We start from the raw sequence: 15,908 nt of genomic DNA on the forward strand, positions 1-15,908 counted from the left end.
AACAGAAAATAAATTTTGGAATTGTAACTGGCATCAGTCTTGTTTTATTACCTCCTGTATCTCCAAAAGAATTGCAGTCACAACAAAGAGCTTAAAGTCTACAATGGTCCTTTTCCTCCCTCTGCTGTGGAAAAAAGAGTCAGCAGCCAGTCAGGCTTCACTTCCACACAAGATCAGAGTTGAGCACAATTGTGTGGTGGGGATAGGGATTTGGCCCAAACCCATCAGCACACATACAGTCAGTGGTGGAGGAAGTATTCAGATCCTTAAGTAAAAGTAGTAATACCACACTGTAAAGATACTTCATTACAAAGTTATTCTTGCATTGAAAATTTTACTTAAGTAAAAGTATGTAAGTATAATCAGGAAAATGTACTTAAAATATTAAAAGTAAAAGTACTCAATGCAGAAAAATGTCCCCTGCGACTGTTATGCTATTATATCATTAGATTATTATTACACATGCCTTGATTGGTTGCATTGCAACTAATGATTATTTTCATTGTGGATTTATCTATTATTTTCTTGATTAACAGATTGATTGTTTGATTTGTACAAAAGTTTGAAAATAGTGAGAAATGCCGTCACAATTACCCAGAGCCCAAAGTGACACCTTCGCAGTTGTTTTGTACAACCAATAGTACAAAATTCAAAATTATTAAAAAATAAATTAAAATAATTAAAAGGAAAAGCAGCAAATCCTCACATTTCAGAAGCTAGAACCATGAAATGTTTTTACATGAAAAAAGTTGCCAATAAATTTTCTGTCAATCGATTAATCGACTAATCGTTTCAGCTGTACTTGTATATTTTCATATGTTTTGTATGCAAAAATCTTAAATCTGTAAAGTAACTAGTAACTAAATCTGTCAAATAAATGTAGTGGAGTAAAAAGTGTAATATTTCCCTCCGAATAGTGGAGTAGAATTATAAAGTGGCATGGGAAGAAAATGCTCTTAAGTACTTAAGTACAGTACCTGAGTAAATGTAGTTAGTTTACATTCCACTACTGTATACAGTACAGATAATGTGACTGACTGATTCTACACTGATGAAAAACCAATAAACAATCAGAGAAGCTTCTCAAAACCATATAGATAGGAAAATAATCCACGCTGAGAGAAAACCTTACAGAAGTTTCAAGAAAAAAAGAAAATGTGTAATTTTGGTAACTGGACAGAAATCTCCTTCCATAAAGAAAACTGCATGAAAAGAGAGAAGTGAAAATAATCAGTATATCGTTTACTTGCCGCTCCTTGTTTTCCCCACTGCTGAGAACTCCGTCCAGCTCCTCTGGGGGAAACGATGACAGCTGCTGCCTGTTCAGTAACACCTACCTTAATTGTGCCATGGCACTGTTTCCAATGGGGAGACCAGAGTTAATTCCTGTTTGAACGCAGAAACAGTTTGGTTTGGGCCCAGCCGAGCATGAAACACTTTGAACAGGTTACGTTTTAATTGGCCGTGCCCCATGGGGGATAGAAGTGTTGTTGAGTTTTGGTGGTGCTGATTCCGTGCAGTCAGCCGGTAGCACATGATTGCAGGACACCAAAGGACTCGGTTCTCCTTTTGGAGCTGTTTGTGCAATCTACTGATATCTCTCACCTTCATCTCTGAAGCTTAAAATAACTGGCAAAAATATATTTCATGTCTCCAGAGAATGTGATTGTGTTTTCACTTTAGGATCGCTGCTCAGAATTGTGCTGTTTTTCATCAGGAATGGAAAACCTCACGGTAAGCAGAGCTTTATTCACACGTGGTTTGTAGAATTTGTCATTTAATAGATCAGAGTTTTAAAAACATTTGTAATGAGGCCAAAAAAATTAGGCTTAATCTAAAGCTATTGTTCTCCAGGTAACACAATTCTATATTTTATTAATAATGTCAGTGCTGATGTCAATAAATGTGTCTCCAGTCACATGCAGTGATTTGTAGACTGTGCCATGCTTTTTATTTTTTGCACATCCTTTATTTTGTTACAAAATCTTAACATTTTGTCCAGGCTTTAATTTCCTCTTATGAAATCAAATTGGAAGTTACCTTCTTCCCTGATATCTGACATCAATTTCAGTTAAAAAAAAAGTGTGAATGGACATCTAATACTGCTGCTAACTGTCCTATCCCTCAGCCAGAACAATGGCGCGAGATTATGAACAAGAAGATGCAGTTCCCTCCGGGGCTCATCAGTGCCATTCAGGAAGGGAAAATAGAGCTGCTGTGTGGACTGTTGAAGACAGGTGATGGCATCATCCGCCAGCTGGATGAGTCTGAGGATCGCCAGTGGAGGGAGGCCCTCAACCTGGCCATCCGCCTGGGCAGCGAGGACAGCATGGACGCCCTCCTGCGGGGGGTCAAGTTTGACTTCCGGCAGATTCACGAGGCCCTGCTAGTCGCTGTGGACACCAACCAGCCCAGAGTGGTGAAGCGTCTGCTGGACCGCCTGGACCAGGAGAAAGGCAACAAGATGGACGTGCGCTCCTTCTCTCAGGCCATCTTTGACCACTCTATTGACAACTCACAGTTTGCCCCTGGTGTGACTCCTCTGACCTTAGCCTGCCAGAAAGACCTGTATGATATAGTCACCATGCTCACCCAAAAAGGTCACGTCATCCCATGGCCACATAAGATATCCTGTGCCTGTCTGGAGTGTCGTAACGGCCGGCAATACGACCTGCTGAAGTTCTCCTTGTCTCGTATCAACACCTACCGTGGCATCGCCAGCCGTGCCTACCTGTCCATCACCTCTGAGGATGCCATGCTCAGAGCTTTCAGTCTCAGCAGAGAGCTCCGCAAGCTCTCACAAAAAGAGCCAGAGTTCAAGGTCTGATGACATTCGTAGATGTCCCCATTTACTGTTCATGTTGGCTCTGTGTTGTTGTTACTTGAATCTACTGTGGTGCCTCTCTCCCGCAGCCTCAGTACCTGGGCCTGGAGCAGCTTTGTCAGGATTTTGCCGTTGAGTTGCTGGGCATGTGTCGCAACCAGAGCGAGGTGACCACTATCCTGAACAGCTGTGGAGACGAGAGCCAGGATTACTTAGAGCAGCAGGCCTTTGAGGAGGGAATACCCAACCTGTCTCGTCTGAGGCTTGCTGTCAACTACAACCAGAAGGAGGTAGCTAGATGCAGAAACTGAGATGAGTAAAAGAAGACATACTTGATCCATAATTTGTGTGTTTGTTTTTGTGCAGTTTGTGGCCCACCCAATCTGCCAGCAGGTGCTGTCATCTATCTGGTGTGGGAAGCTGGCAGGCTGGAGAGGCAGCAAGACGGCCTGGAAGCTGTTTGTCTCTGTGGGGATCTTTCTCACCATGCCCCTCCTCTGCCTCGTCTACTGGCTCGCACCCAAGTCAAAGGTCACACCATGTGAAAAATCGCCAAATGTTGAGAGAAGTTTGTTATCACAGACTGTCATGAGAGACATTCAATTAAGAAAATAAGATGAACACATGTGTGTCTTGACCCTGACATGTCTTTTGTGTTTTCACCAGGTAGGAAAGATACTGAAGATCCCTGTGATCAAGTTTCTCCTCCACTCAGCCTCCTATCTGTGGTTTCTCATCACGTTACTTGGAGAATCAATAACAATGGAGATGTATCGAGACAAATTTGCTTCCCGGCAGCAGAACCTCCTGCACAGCTCCTTCCACATGGTGTGGGTGGTCGGTGGGTTCACTCTCTCTTTTCTAACTCCCTTCTATCATGGCCTGGAAATAGTTAAAATCAGGTTTTAGTGTTTATACTGTGCTGTCTCATGTAGGATTCTTCTGGTATGAGTGCAAGGAGGTGTGGATCGAGGGGCTGCGGAGTTACTTCCTGGACTGGTGGAACTGCTTGGACGTGGTGGTGCTCAGCATGTACCTGGCGTCCTTTGCGTTACGTGTGCTTATCGTGCTCAAAGGTTACTTCCTCTGCCATGATCATAACGGCGTGGATGAGTGCGTCTACTTCACTCAGACTGGTGAGAAAATGATATCAGCTCATTCATCCAAAATGATTGTTGGAGGTGTTAAAAGTTATGCTGAACTGGTCCGTTTGGTTGTGTGAAACCGTCTTGCAGTGCGTGAGGACTGGCATCAGGAGGACCCCCAGCTGATTTCGGAGGTGCTGTTTGCAGTGACCAGCATGTTGAGCTTCACGCGGCTGGCGTACATCCTGCCAGCCCATGAGTCTCTGGGAACTCTGCAGATCTCCATAGGGAAGATGATTGATGATATGATGAGGTGAGTTTTCATTTTGCTTCCTGTATTATACATCTGCATATTTGTATATTGATCATTGCCTGGAAGGAAATTCAGGGCCAGTGAGAATGTTTGTTTTTTCTTTTTTAGATTTATGTTCATATTGATGATCATTGGAACAGCCTTCCTCTGTGGCATCAACAATGTCTATGTTCCATATGTCATCTCTCCACAGCTTGGCAGGTAAGAATATGGGATCTTCAGCTTCCTAAATACTATTGTTTCAGCTCAGCGGTTTTAAGCCAAAACCCTGCTGCAGTGGTCAGCAAGGTAAACACAATAACACAAGGTTGCTGGATAAAGTGGGGACAGATGTATAAGCTTTACAGGAATAGCTTGACATTTGGGCAAAGAAGCTGATTCAATTTCTTGCGTGGAGTAAGATGAGAGGATCAACACCGCTCTAATGTCTGTATGGTAAATAAGTTAGCTTAGCTTAGCATGAAGACTGAAGGCAGGAGTAAACAACTAGCCTGGCTTTGTTCAATGGTAAAAAAAACAGTACCTATAAAGCTCACTAATTAACACACTATATCACCGTACGAAAACTGGAATGTAAAAATGACAATTTCTGGGTGTACGGGGAGTTACGAGCTAAAACTATTTCTTGGCCGGTCGCAGTGACTCTTGTGAGGTTGCCAGGCAACCAACAGAGACTCCAGGAAGTCACAGTGCCCGGAATAAGCCCTATTTTCCAAAATATCAAACTATTCCTTTGAGCCTTCAGCCTATATAAAACTTGTGCCATATTAGAGCTAGACTGACAAATTAGTTGGGTCAATATTTCAGCTGATATTAGGTTACTGCAGATGTATTGGTATGGGCATGTATGTCAGCCAGTGAGTTACACCAAATGTACAGAAATGCCAGACATGTTAAGACATTGTTGCATAGTTTAACAACCAGAGAGCACTGACACATTTGTTTCATGCTCAGTACATAGCTTGGTCACATTTCTTTTAAAAAACAATTTTAAGGGATCCTTATCAAAAATGTTTGTGTATGTTGTGTTTTTATGTAAACAAAAATTCTATTAGCCAATATATCGTTATCAGATTTTTGTAATTCTCTGATATCAATATAAATATCGATTTCAAAAATCCAATATTGTAGGATATGTTGAGGTATACATCATGCAATGTTTATCCCTAAACCAGATTTTTTTTATAAAGATATATAAATTTATAATACAATGATGTTGAAAATAATAATGAAAATAATTTAAAGAATATCTTCCTTCTGTTTACTTATTCAAATGATGTACAGAAAATGAATCTTAACAACAAGCTCTCTACACTTTGACATCCAAGTGTGAAAAGTTAAAAAAAGGTATGAAGACACTCATCATGATGACACTCTCCACTGCACTGTTACAGGTTTAATGAGACGTTCCGCTTCTTATTCTGGACCATGTTTGGCGTGGTCAACCAGGACTACGTGGACATGCCACAGTTTGTGTTGGCAGAGTTTGTAGGAAGGATTCTGTATGGCATCTTCACGCTCGTCATCGTCATCGTCCTGCTCAACATGCTTATTGCTATGATCACCAACTCCTTTCAGAAAATTGAGGTAAAGAGAGGATTTTTTTATGTCACACCTGCAATAAAAGCAGAAACCAAAGACTGGCACTAACGTTTTTATTTCAGGATGATGCAGATGTTGAGTGGAAATTTGCCAGGTCAAAGCTGTACCTCAGTTACTTCAGAGAGGGCCTCACCATGCCTGTGCCCTTCAACATCATCCCCTCACCAAAAGCTGTCTTTTACATCTTAAGGTGAGATCTAAAATGTCAATGCACCTTTGATCTGCCAAGACACCTCATTGTTTATCTATATTTTTATTTATTCATTTTAAATTCTGTTTCAGGGGTATCTTTAGACGAATCTTCTGCTGCTGCACTTGTAATTCTGAGAAAAAATATCCCCCTGTAGCCTCTGTGGTAAGTGTGTGTTTAATGCTCACAAACCGGAGTTAGTGTGACTGTAGTAAAAAAAAAAAAAGATCTTGTACATATTCTTTGCTAAACACTGTGCACTGAAATGTGTGATGTTAAATATGTGTTTTAAGACCAATGGTAAGGGATCTGAAGACAGCCAGTTACCTTACCGGCAGCAGGTGATCAGAGCTCTGGTGCAACGCTACATTGAGTCAGCTCGCAGGGAGTTCGAGGAGACCAAGAGGAAAGGTAACCGTGACACAAATCTGTCAGGGCTTAACAGTCAGACAGGATTAAAAAGTCCTGTTGGCTCACAAACCTGCCCTGCTGCATGTTGTCCCTTTTCTCCCTTCCATCTTTCTAGTCTTTCTCTACTACTAGCTATCAGATAAAAAGTCTAAAATTATACATTTTATAAATGTTATGATTTTGAGTGGTTTGGAGTAATATTTTAGATCTCTGATATCTCTGATACACTATGGAACCCCAAAGTGTTCAATATTCAATAAATAAGAGACATTATGAAATAAATAATCACATGAATACATTGTGTAAAATATATAAATGAACCAACAATCTGCAAATTAATTGAAGAAATTATTCAAACTCAACTCAGATAATGAAATGTTATTTCATCCTTCATTTTCATAATAACAGAATTTTATTGGATTTAATTTTTATATCATTATAGATATTTTAATTTCAAAATGCTCTTTTTCCAAAGTCTGTTTTTATTTAATAAGGTCATTTTCCCCAATGATCCTTTTATTTCATGTCAAGCTAACAGGAGCTAACTGGCTAAAATTTGGTAGCAGTTGCTGAGCTTGCTATCTTAAGAGGAAGGGTGCATGTGATTGGCTGAAAGGTGAGAGGGCGGTGACAACACCATTGTCAAGAAAAGTGACATAAAATGTGTCATTATGAAAAGTGAAATGAGATAAAATAGGCAGGAAAAAAGTGTCATTTGGAAAAATGCCATTATGAAATAAAAATAGACTTTTGAAAAAGGCCATGGAATAAAATGTTAAGTGTTAACAGATTTTCCTATGAAAAAGTATTTGATTCGAACATCCAGCCTGTAGAAATTGAATAGTACTGTTTATCATTAAAGCGCCTTAAAACTGTGTTATGATTGGAGTATTCTCTTCCCTCAGATATCGGTAATAGGATCACGGAGCTGAGCAAAGCGGTCTACAGGATGCACAATAATATGAAAGTGGTCCAGCAGCTTCAGGTGGATGATGGACACATTGGAAGCCATGCATTGACCAAGGATAACTCCTCCATACTGGGGAAATACATCACTGGTGCCAAGAACAATTTCAGAGGTTTTAACAGCAGACAAGATGACAAAGATACATCACTTAAAGTGACACTGCACAATGAAGAGGAAGAGGTTCATAAAGAAAAGGTTGACTCAGATACAAAACAGGAGTCAAAGTCAGACGCACAACTGAATCAGGTGGGCGAATGTGGAGCAGAGGGATCAAAGCAGGTAACAGACTGTGATGTGGTGAAAATGGAGGAAGGCAGAGCTAAAGCAGAGCTGGGAGATAAGAAGGAAAGTGAGAATAAAAAGCAGGTGGAAGCAGACAAAAAAGAAAACACCGACACTGAAGTGAAAGAGAAGGTGGTGGCAGGGACAAGTTTTAATAATGTAGAAGAAAAGGTAAAAGCCAAGGCCACACAGAAGGAGGCAGAAAAAAGAAGGGAAGGGCAGATACTTACAGGAACGAAGGCGGGTGAAAAACACACAGAGACGACCCCCGAACAAGCTAAAAGCATCAAAGTCAGTAATGAAAAGACAGACACAAAGAGAGTAGTAAACAAGTTCAAAGACATAGAGCTGCAAGAAAAAACAGTGGAGGCAAGATGGATGAAGGGTAGAAAGTTTGAGGATAATGTAGCAGAGAAGCCTTGTGTCAGGGTGAGCAATGAAGAACGCGGAGCCAAGAAAATGATTCCCTCGCCAACAGGCAGCAGCAGCTCCCAGGACACGGGTTTTGGTTCCCAAGAAGGGGAGGGATCGATTGATGGGATGCTAGTGAGACTGTAACCGTGGTGATGTCCCATTTAAAGGACCACACTGACTTTTTCAGGGTTTGGCCCTTTGGTCACCTTATCCAATATCTGATGAGAGGGTTTGTTCTAGGGCTGCACAATTAATGATTAACAATTTGGAGATGGTGTGGGTTTTTCCATGGCCTGTAGCTTCATGATTTTGGCTCTGTTACCGACAGGGCTTGGGGATGGTGATGTCTGTCAGCTGATCCATCCAAAACTTTGATCCAAAGCAGCATATTTCAACAGCTACAGGCCAGATATCTTGAAAACTAAGCACCAGCAAATTAAATGTGATGTTGTAATTAATATTGCAGCCTCTTGGGGCTGCCAGCACAGCTTCTTGGCGTGTTCACAGTTTAAAAAAAATATTTAAGCAAAAGTTCCACATTTTGAGAAATATAGTCTTGCACATAGCCACCCGTAAAACACCAAATTGTCATTTTTATACTTTTTTTGTACTGATTAAACAAACAAGACATAATGTGTTAATTAGTGAGCTTTAAAGGTGCTGCTAGGTGGATTTTGTTACAGTTGAACAGAGCCAGGCTAGCTGTTTCCCACTGTTTCCAGTTGTGTTAAGCTAAGCTAACCAGCTGGTAGTTGTAGCTTCATATTTACTATGCAGATGTGAGAGTGGTATCTACTGATATCTCACTGATATCATCTTAATCACTGATACTGTGAGAAACTTTTAAAGTAGTGTAGCCAATCTGTGTGCAAACACCTGTAGCTTTCTGGCTAATTCTACTCACATCCTCTGTGAAATTGGTTCATTGGTCAGTTGGTTCAAGGGAAGTGTGTCACACACTAGTTGTACTGCTGCTTTGTGGGTGTCCGTCTCCTCACTGCCACTTTCCAAAGTAGCAAAGAGCCTTTGTTGGTCATTCTGGTTTCTCTTAATATTCAAATATCAGATGAAAATAGTCCTGTGTTCAATTAAAGTTTTGCACAATAGAGTAACTTTGTAACACAATTAAACCATTTGAAAATACATTTGTTTAACTCTGTGTTAACTGAGGTTATGAATTGGTGTTTCTTTAGTGTTTCTCAGAGCTACACCTTGCTACAGTATGACAGTGCAGGTCTCAGCTTGCTTTACACATACTGCTCCCATGAGGTTGCATGCATGAACACACCGCTTCATTAATTCATCACCTGCAGCATCACCTGTCCCAAGACACAGCACATCCAGACTCTTCCACCGGAAAAACACCTTGGCATGTAGCCCTTTGTTACGGTATTACGTGATTGATGCCATCACCATTTCCACTTTCACTTCTGGTGTTGTGAGCCTGTTCTGTTGTCCTGATCTGCCAACTTCACCACAGATAATTAAAACATACTTTATGTCATCTGACACAAAAGCCTCCAACATTATTCACCAGGAAAATAAATGTCTTACGTGGACAGGCATTGGCATGTCATATCACCAGCCAATCGTAATCGCCATCCTGTTAGAGCATCCCCAGTGACAGAAAAGCTTAATTTCCCTGCCTCTCATTTCCTAATAAACAAGAAATATTAACAACAGCATGCTGACTACTTGCCCTTTCTTATTTTGCCATTTTTCACTGGGTGTAAAGGATATTTTTCCTTAGTAAATGTAAAGAAAATTACTGTTCTTGCCTCAAAAAAATGCAGGTCTAAACACATAATAACGTGGAGTATGTATACAGTATGCTCAGGTTTTGAGATATAACTCAAGATTCACGTATTCTTGAAAATAGTGTAATACATGAGACTGAAATTAAGACCATTGAATAACAAGTTTAATTTTCCACACATCTAAAAAAACAACAACATGAAGTTCATTAATGTGACCCACATATTACAAAACTGTATTGATAAAAATATTAATTCATTGTACCCTATTAATTCTATACAAACATGCATACAACACACACTTCATGATGAAAATCCAGAATATATTAAATAGAAACTGCAAAGATTTGTGACTTGATGACAGCGGCATATGTATAACACTTGTTGCAACATCATATACAAATAAAAAAATACTTGTGTTTCCAAAAATACATATTTAATGGGGGAGCTGGTGGATATGAGGAAGTGTGTTAGTCTGAGTGAACCACACTTCACTTAGGAACCACACATCAGGCACTCATCTTTGTTCGCTAAGGAACAGACCATGGCAGCAGTGTTGCGCTCTTTGGTCTCCTCCTCCTCGCTCTTGACTGACTGGGCTTCCTTTAATTTCTCCTTGTTCAGGGTGAACTGAATGGGGTTGGCAGCAGGCTTCGTCCGCAGGTAGTACATGCCAGTTTTCAGGCCCTGCACAGAAAAGAAGACAGGCATTAAGATGTTGTCTCTTGGCACTACGATGCAGCATGCAACAAGCCTGCATTCCCTAGGTCCTGACTTACCAACTTCCAACCATAGAAGTGCATGCTGGTCAGTTTGCCATAGTTTGGCTCAGCAATATGGATGTTTAAGGACTGGCTCTGGTCAATGTAGGTACCACGATCTGCTGCCATCTTGAGGACAGTCTTTTGGGAGATTTCCCACACAGTTTTATACAGCTGCTTTAGATCATCAGGGATCTCCTCAATATCCTGTGGACAAGTCAGACATGTTTAAAAATGTTTGATCACCAAAAAGATAATAGTAACATTTAGAGCAGTGATACTGAATAATTTAATCAGTTAAGATTTTATTAAGTGTGACCCTTTACCTGGATGGACCCGTTCTGAGCAATCAGCTGGTTCTTCATTTCGTCACTCCACAGTCCTCTTTCCGTGAGGTCCTTCAGCAGGTGAGGATTCACAATCTATGGGAGAGGCAGAAAAGACACTTAGCAACACTAGCAACCTTTCCTTCCATGGATACACGACTTTGGAGACATAAAACAGCGAAAGCATTCGGTGCTGACCTGAAACTCTCCTGAGAGCACCCTGCGGGTGTAAATGTTGCTGGTGTAGGCTTCAATGGACTCGTTGTTGCCCAGGATCTGGGCAGTGGAAGCTGTGGGCATGGGGGCCAAGAGCAGACTGTTCCTCACACCATGCCTGAGGACACACAGGGGCAAGACAGGAGCTGAATCGGGGATGATCCACAATCTCCACATACAGTAGATATGAGATGAGAAATATCAACAACAAGGAAGACATTCAGGAAGACTTACTTGGCAATTTTCTCCTTCAGTGCTTTCCAGTCCCACAAATCTGTTGGGGTTTTACTCCACATGTCATACTGAAGGATCTGGAAAACAAAACTAGTTAGGATCTGAGCCCAAACTGCTAAACTGTATCCCAGGGTGGATTTGAGACATTGTGAAAACTACTCACTCCCTTGCTGACAGGAGAGCCAGCGTAGGTTTCGTAAGTGCCGAGCTCCGCTGCCAACTCACAGCTGGCCTCCAGGGCAGAGTAGTACATGGTCTCAAAGATCTGAATGTTGAGCAACTGGGCCTCTGGGCTTTCAAATGGGTAACGCATAAGGATGAAGGCATCAGCCAGACCCTGCACGCCGATTCCAATTGGCCTATGACGCATGTTAGACCTTTCAGCCTGTAAAGCGGACAGAGGAGCCATCTGTTAACACTGAGCACAAACGACCCGTTTGCACGGTTGATAGAGAAGCAACACTAGACAAGAAAGCATACCTCAGGCACTGGGTAGTAGTTGATATCAATAATCTTGTTCAGGTTCTTGACAATGACTTTGGTGACAGATGCAAGCTTTTTAAAGTCAAAGGTCCTTTCTGGGGTGACATACATGTTGAGGGCAATGGATGCCAGGTTACACACCGCAACCTGAGTTGAAGAAAGAACAAACCAAATTGAAAACAAGCATCAACAAAATAATGTAATATTACAGAAACAACAAGCTAAATCTATAGGTATCAATGGAATATCCCCTGACCCTCACCTCATCTTTGCTTGTGTACTCTACGATCTCTGTGCACAGATTGCTGGATTTGATGGTGCCCAGATTCTGCTGGTTGCTCTTCCTGTTGCAGGCATCCTTGTAGAGCATGTACGGTGTACCGGTTTCTGTCTGAGACTCAATGATGGCGTACCACACCTGCTGAGCCTTCACCACACGCTTAGCCCTGCCCTCCTTCTCATATCTGAGGACAAACAGGATACATGGGACAGGTTAGCACTGAGAAATGAGCTGTTTGTTAAGAACAGAGTTTGGTGTGCTGGTCTTACCGAGTGTACAGCTCCTCAAACTCCTCTCCCCAGCAGTCCTCTAACCCAGGGCATTCACTGGGACACATTAGAGACCAGTCCTACAAGAGCAGGAGAGGAACATTAAGACTTTTCCCCAAATGGTAATGCTCAAGATTTAGCAAGAGCCTCAAACTATCAAACCGAGCAGAAAACATATAATAGATTAGAGAACATACAGCTTAATTCAAACTGTAACCTATGTGAGATTTGAGTCAGGGAGGAGATTCCCTCCAATATTCACCTGATTGCTTTCCACTCGTTTCATAAAGAGGTCTGGGATCCACATTGCGAAGAACAGGTCTCTGGCCCTCTGCTCCTCTTTACCTGTGTTCTTCTTTAACTCTAAGAAGTCAAACACATCGAAATGCCACGGCTCCAGGTACACAGCGAAGGCCCCGGGTCTCTGAACAAGCGAACACAGAGAGCAGGGTGATTAAATTTACTACCAGAGGTGTCTCTAGAGCAACAATGTCAAGCTCCATTGACGTGTGTATTGTAAATCTCAGCCTTTACCTTGTTTCCACCCTGGTCAACATAACGTGCTGTGTTGTTGTAGACTCGAAGCATAGGAACCAGCCCATTGGAAGTGCCGTTGGTCTGAAAAACAAGAACCACTGTAAGTAATACAAAAATGACGGTGTAAATTAAAGCTCCTGCATATCTGCTTTGTTTTAATCCCTGTGGTGTGCATTTTACTCACCCCAGCAATATAGCTGCCTGTTGCTCTGATACAGCTAACTGCCAATCCAATACCTCCAGCTGATTTGGAGATGAGGGCACACTGCTTCAGTGTGTCGTAAATACCATTGATGCTGTCGTCCTTCATGGTTAGCAAGAAACAACTGCAAAAAATCCAAACTAATTAGATTAGGAAAAAAAGGAGCATCAGAGATTAGGTCAACTTGGCTCAGAGTCCTTACCTGGACAGCTGTGGCCTGTTGGTACCAGCATTGAACAGAGTAGGTGAGGCATGGGTGAACCACTTCTCTGACAGCAAGTTGTAGGTCTCAATGGCTGCATCAATGTCTCCTTTATGAATCCCGACTGCCACTCTCATTAGCATGTGCTGCGGCCTCTCAGCAACTACAGAAAAAGAGGTTAATTAGCAATTAAACAATTAAAAATATCCAAATACCAAGTGACTTGACAGTGAGTCTATGCACCCATGAACATGCTTCTCAAGACGTCATTGGAAAATCAACTCTCACCTTTGCCATTAATCTTCAACAAATACGACCGCTCAAGTGTCTATTAGAGCAAAAAGACAAATTAGATTCATCATCCAAAGTAAGTATCTGAGATGTCAAATGTAAAATGACATGAAAAATTACCTTAAAGCCAAAGAAGTTGTAAGAGAAGTCTCTGTCGTAAATGATGGCTGAGTTGAGGCGCTGCAAAGAATAGAGGACATTATGTTGAAAAATGCTAAACATAACTACAGGGACAGGGAAATTTGAAAACATGAACAAAATGTATCAAATGTGACTTACAGCCTTGTTTTCAATGACAATGTCGAGCGTCTCCTTGGAGATCATAGGAGAGTGACGTTTATTTAACGGGTTCACGTAGTTGTACAGGTCTTCCATCACATCTACAAAAGGAAAGAAAGTATAATGTCAGTACCAATAATCTAACCACTTTAACAATGTAACCTCCACCAACATCATAAAAAGTAATACATTTAGAAAAGATCAAGATCAATGCCATATATTTACCAAAAATGTTGCACCAGAGGGCATTATGATGGCTAAATGAATTTATAGTGCATTAATAGTGGTATTCATTTCAATGCAAAGTCATATTTCTAAATACATTTATTACATACACAAAAATCACACAGCTTGCAATAGAGCAGTGTATTTTTATGGTAACTTAAAACTATAACTCACCACTGAATACTTTCTTGGTCTCTTTGTGCAGGTTGGACACAGCAATCCGCGCAGCCAGGATTGCATAGTCAGGATGTTTGGTGGTTAGAGTGGCTGCTGTCTCTGCTGCCAGAGTGTCCAGCTCTACGGTGGTGACTCCACTGTACAGACCTTGGATCACCTTCATTGTAATCTGAGCCTGCGGAAACATAGATAAAGGGTCACACATATCACAGAATATCACTGAATTGGATGGAGTCAGCCGACAGTGTCACTCCATTACTTGATGTTTCTTTTGTAACGTTGGTAGGTAACTTTATAGTGGTTTGAACTTACAGAGTCCACAAAGTCAGAATTGAGTCCATAGCAAAGCTTCTGGATGCGAGATGTGATTTTATCAAAAGTAACTGCCTCCTGGCGTCCATCTGAAATACAAAAACATTATTAGTCCTCAAACGTATTGGGTCATTTTTTGAAATATATTCTCAGGATAGTTAGGATCAATGTAACTGCTGTGGTAAACACTCAAGAAATATCAGTGCCATAGCTGTTCATTGGATTCCCTCTACTGATCAATTAACTCAGATGAACACCTGTCTAACCAGTTGTTATGACAACAAAAGGACACCTTGCTACTTCGCGCCAATACCACAGATGCCAATCACAGATGCCAATACGTGACTGCCATAACCCTCTTCTTACACATTCCTTACAGAAGGAAGCTTCTCAACGCCTTTACTTTGCAAAACACCGAGGAAAAAAGTTTAAACCTCAAAGGCTAGAGAGCAAAACCAGGTCAACCGGCGTGATAATCAATTTAAAGTCCCGGCTGTGTCGCTTCTATTTAAAAATAATGCTCAACGTTAAGTTGTATTCAAAATAAAGAAAAACTTGCAACAAACTTGCAAACTGAGAAATAAACGGTCAGCCTTTGTCCTTCCATAACTCAAGTCTTTGTTTGGTGTCTCGACGGAAACACACCACACAAAGAAACAAAAAGACATTTTAACATGACTGAAACTGAGCTGAAGACTATAATGCGGTATTTCGTTGTAGTATTAACATTTATCACTGCTACAGATACATTTTAAGACTTTTCCATGACCTTCACATACCCCGCAAACCCGACAGTATTTGACAGCAAGAATATAAAAGTTAACTTAGCTAACTTACTATACCTCGCTTAATCACATGCATGTTGGCAACAAAGCAGCTGGTTTCCTAAGTCAGCAGTTGTTGATGTTATCTTCTCAGCTGGACACTTGAAACGAATAAAATGATTGTGGTACAGAGTTGTTATAGCAGGTTATTACACTGGGAGAACAATCGGTTGACACAGTTGAATCTCAAACTGAGAGCGCCAACGACCCGCAAGCCAGTTACACGGCATTGTGCCAGCGGCTCAGCCAATCAGAGAAGACTCCAGCAGACTTTTAAACCAATCACAATCCATCACACACAGTCCTTTTACATTCCCCGGTCGCCGTTTCCGGGCGAAATCTGGCGGGATATTTCCCAAACAACAGGTTTTGTAATATGTAGTTACGGTATCTGCTTTATTTCAGCAGGACTGCTTTATATATCTGTGTTGTTTGTTGCAAAATGCAA

General features: G+C 41.3%; 2 protein-coding genes across 2 annotated transcripts; one reads left to right on the forward strand and one right to left on the reverse strand.

Annotated features, from left to right (window-relative positions):
• The first annotated feature begins 1,469 nt into the window (after positions 1-1,469).
• LOC122888820 (short transient receptor potential channel 2-like) lies at positions 1,470-8,753 on the forward strand. The gene is made up of 13 exons (XM_044223711.1): positions 1,470-1,734; positions 2,129-2,821; positions 2,914-3,114; positions 3,191-3,355; positions 3,491-3,665; positions 3,760-3,960; positions 4,060-4,222; positions 4,331-4,423; positions 5,617-5,809; positions 5,887-6,014; positions 6,107-6,179; positions 6,308-6,425; positions 7,331-8,753. Exons 1-13 carry the CDS (start codon positions 1,720-1,722, stop codon positions 8,230-8,232), a joined length of 3,120 nt encoding a protein of 1,039 aa, XP_044079646.1. The 5' UTR covers positions 1,470-1,719; the 3' UTR covers positions 8,233-8,753.
• Positions 8,754-9,987: 1,234 nt separating this feature from the next.
• LOC122888822 (ribonucleoside-diphosphate reductase large subunit-like) lies at positions 9,988-15,665 on the reverse strand. Its single transcript, XM_044223713.1, has 19 exons — positions 15,479-15,665; positions 14,637-14,725; positions 14,322-14,499; positions 13,923-14,023; positions 13,764-13,823; positions 13,641-13,680; positions 13,353-13,515; positions 13,133-13,274; positions 12,946-13,029; positions 12,674-12,835; positions 12,412-12,491; positions 12,125-12,326; positions 11,860-12,009; positions 11,543-11,764; positions 11,380-11,456; positions 11,128-11,263; positions 10,930-11,025; positions 10,622-10,810; positions 9,988-10,529 (listed from the first exon to the last, which is right to left on the reverse strand). The coding sequence occupies exons 1-19, from the start codon at positions 15,495-15,497 to the stop codon at positions 10,338-10,340; spliced, it is 2,382 nt and encodes a 793-aa protein (XP_044079648.1). The 5' UTR covers positions 15,498-15,665; the 3' UTR covers positions 9,988-10,337.
• Positions 15,666-15,908: the final 243 nt, after the last annotated feature.

This window comes from Siniperca chuatsi, linkage group LG14, assembly GCF_020085105.1.
Source record: "Siniperca chuatsi isolate FFG_IHB_CAS linkage group LG14, ASM2008510v1, whole genome shotgun sequence".
NCBI classification, from domain to species: Eukaryota; Metazoa; Chordata; class Actinopteri; order Centrarchiformes; family Sinipercidae; genus Siniperca; species Siniperca chuatsi.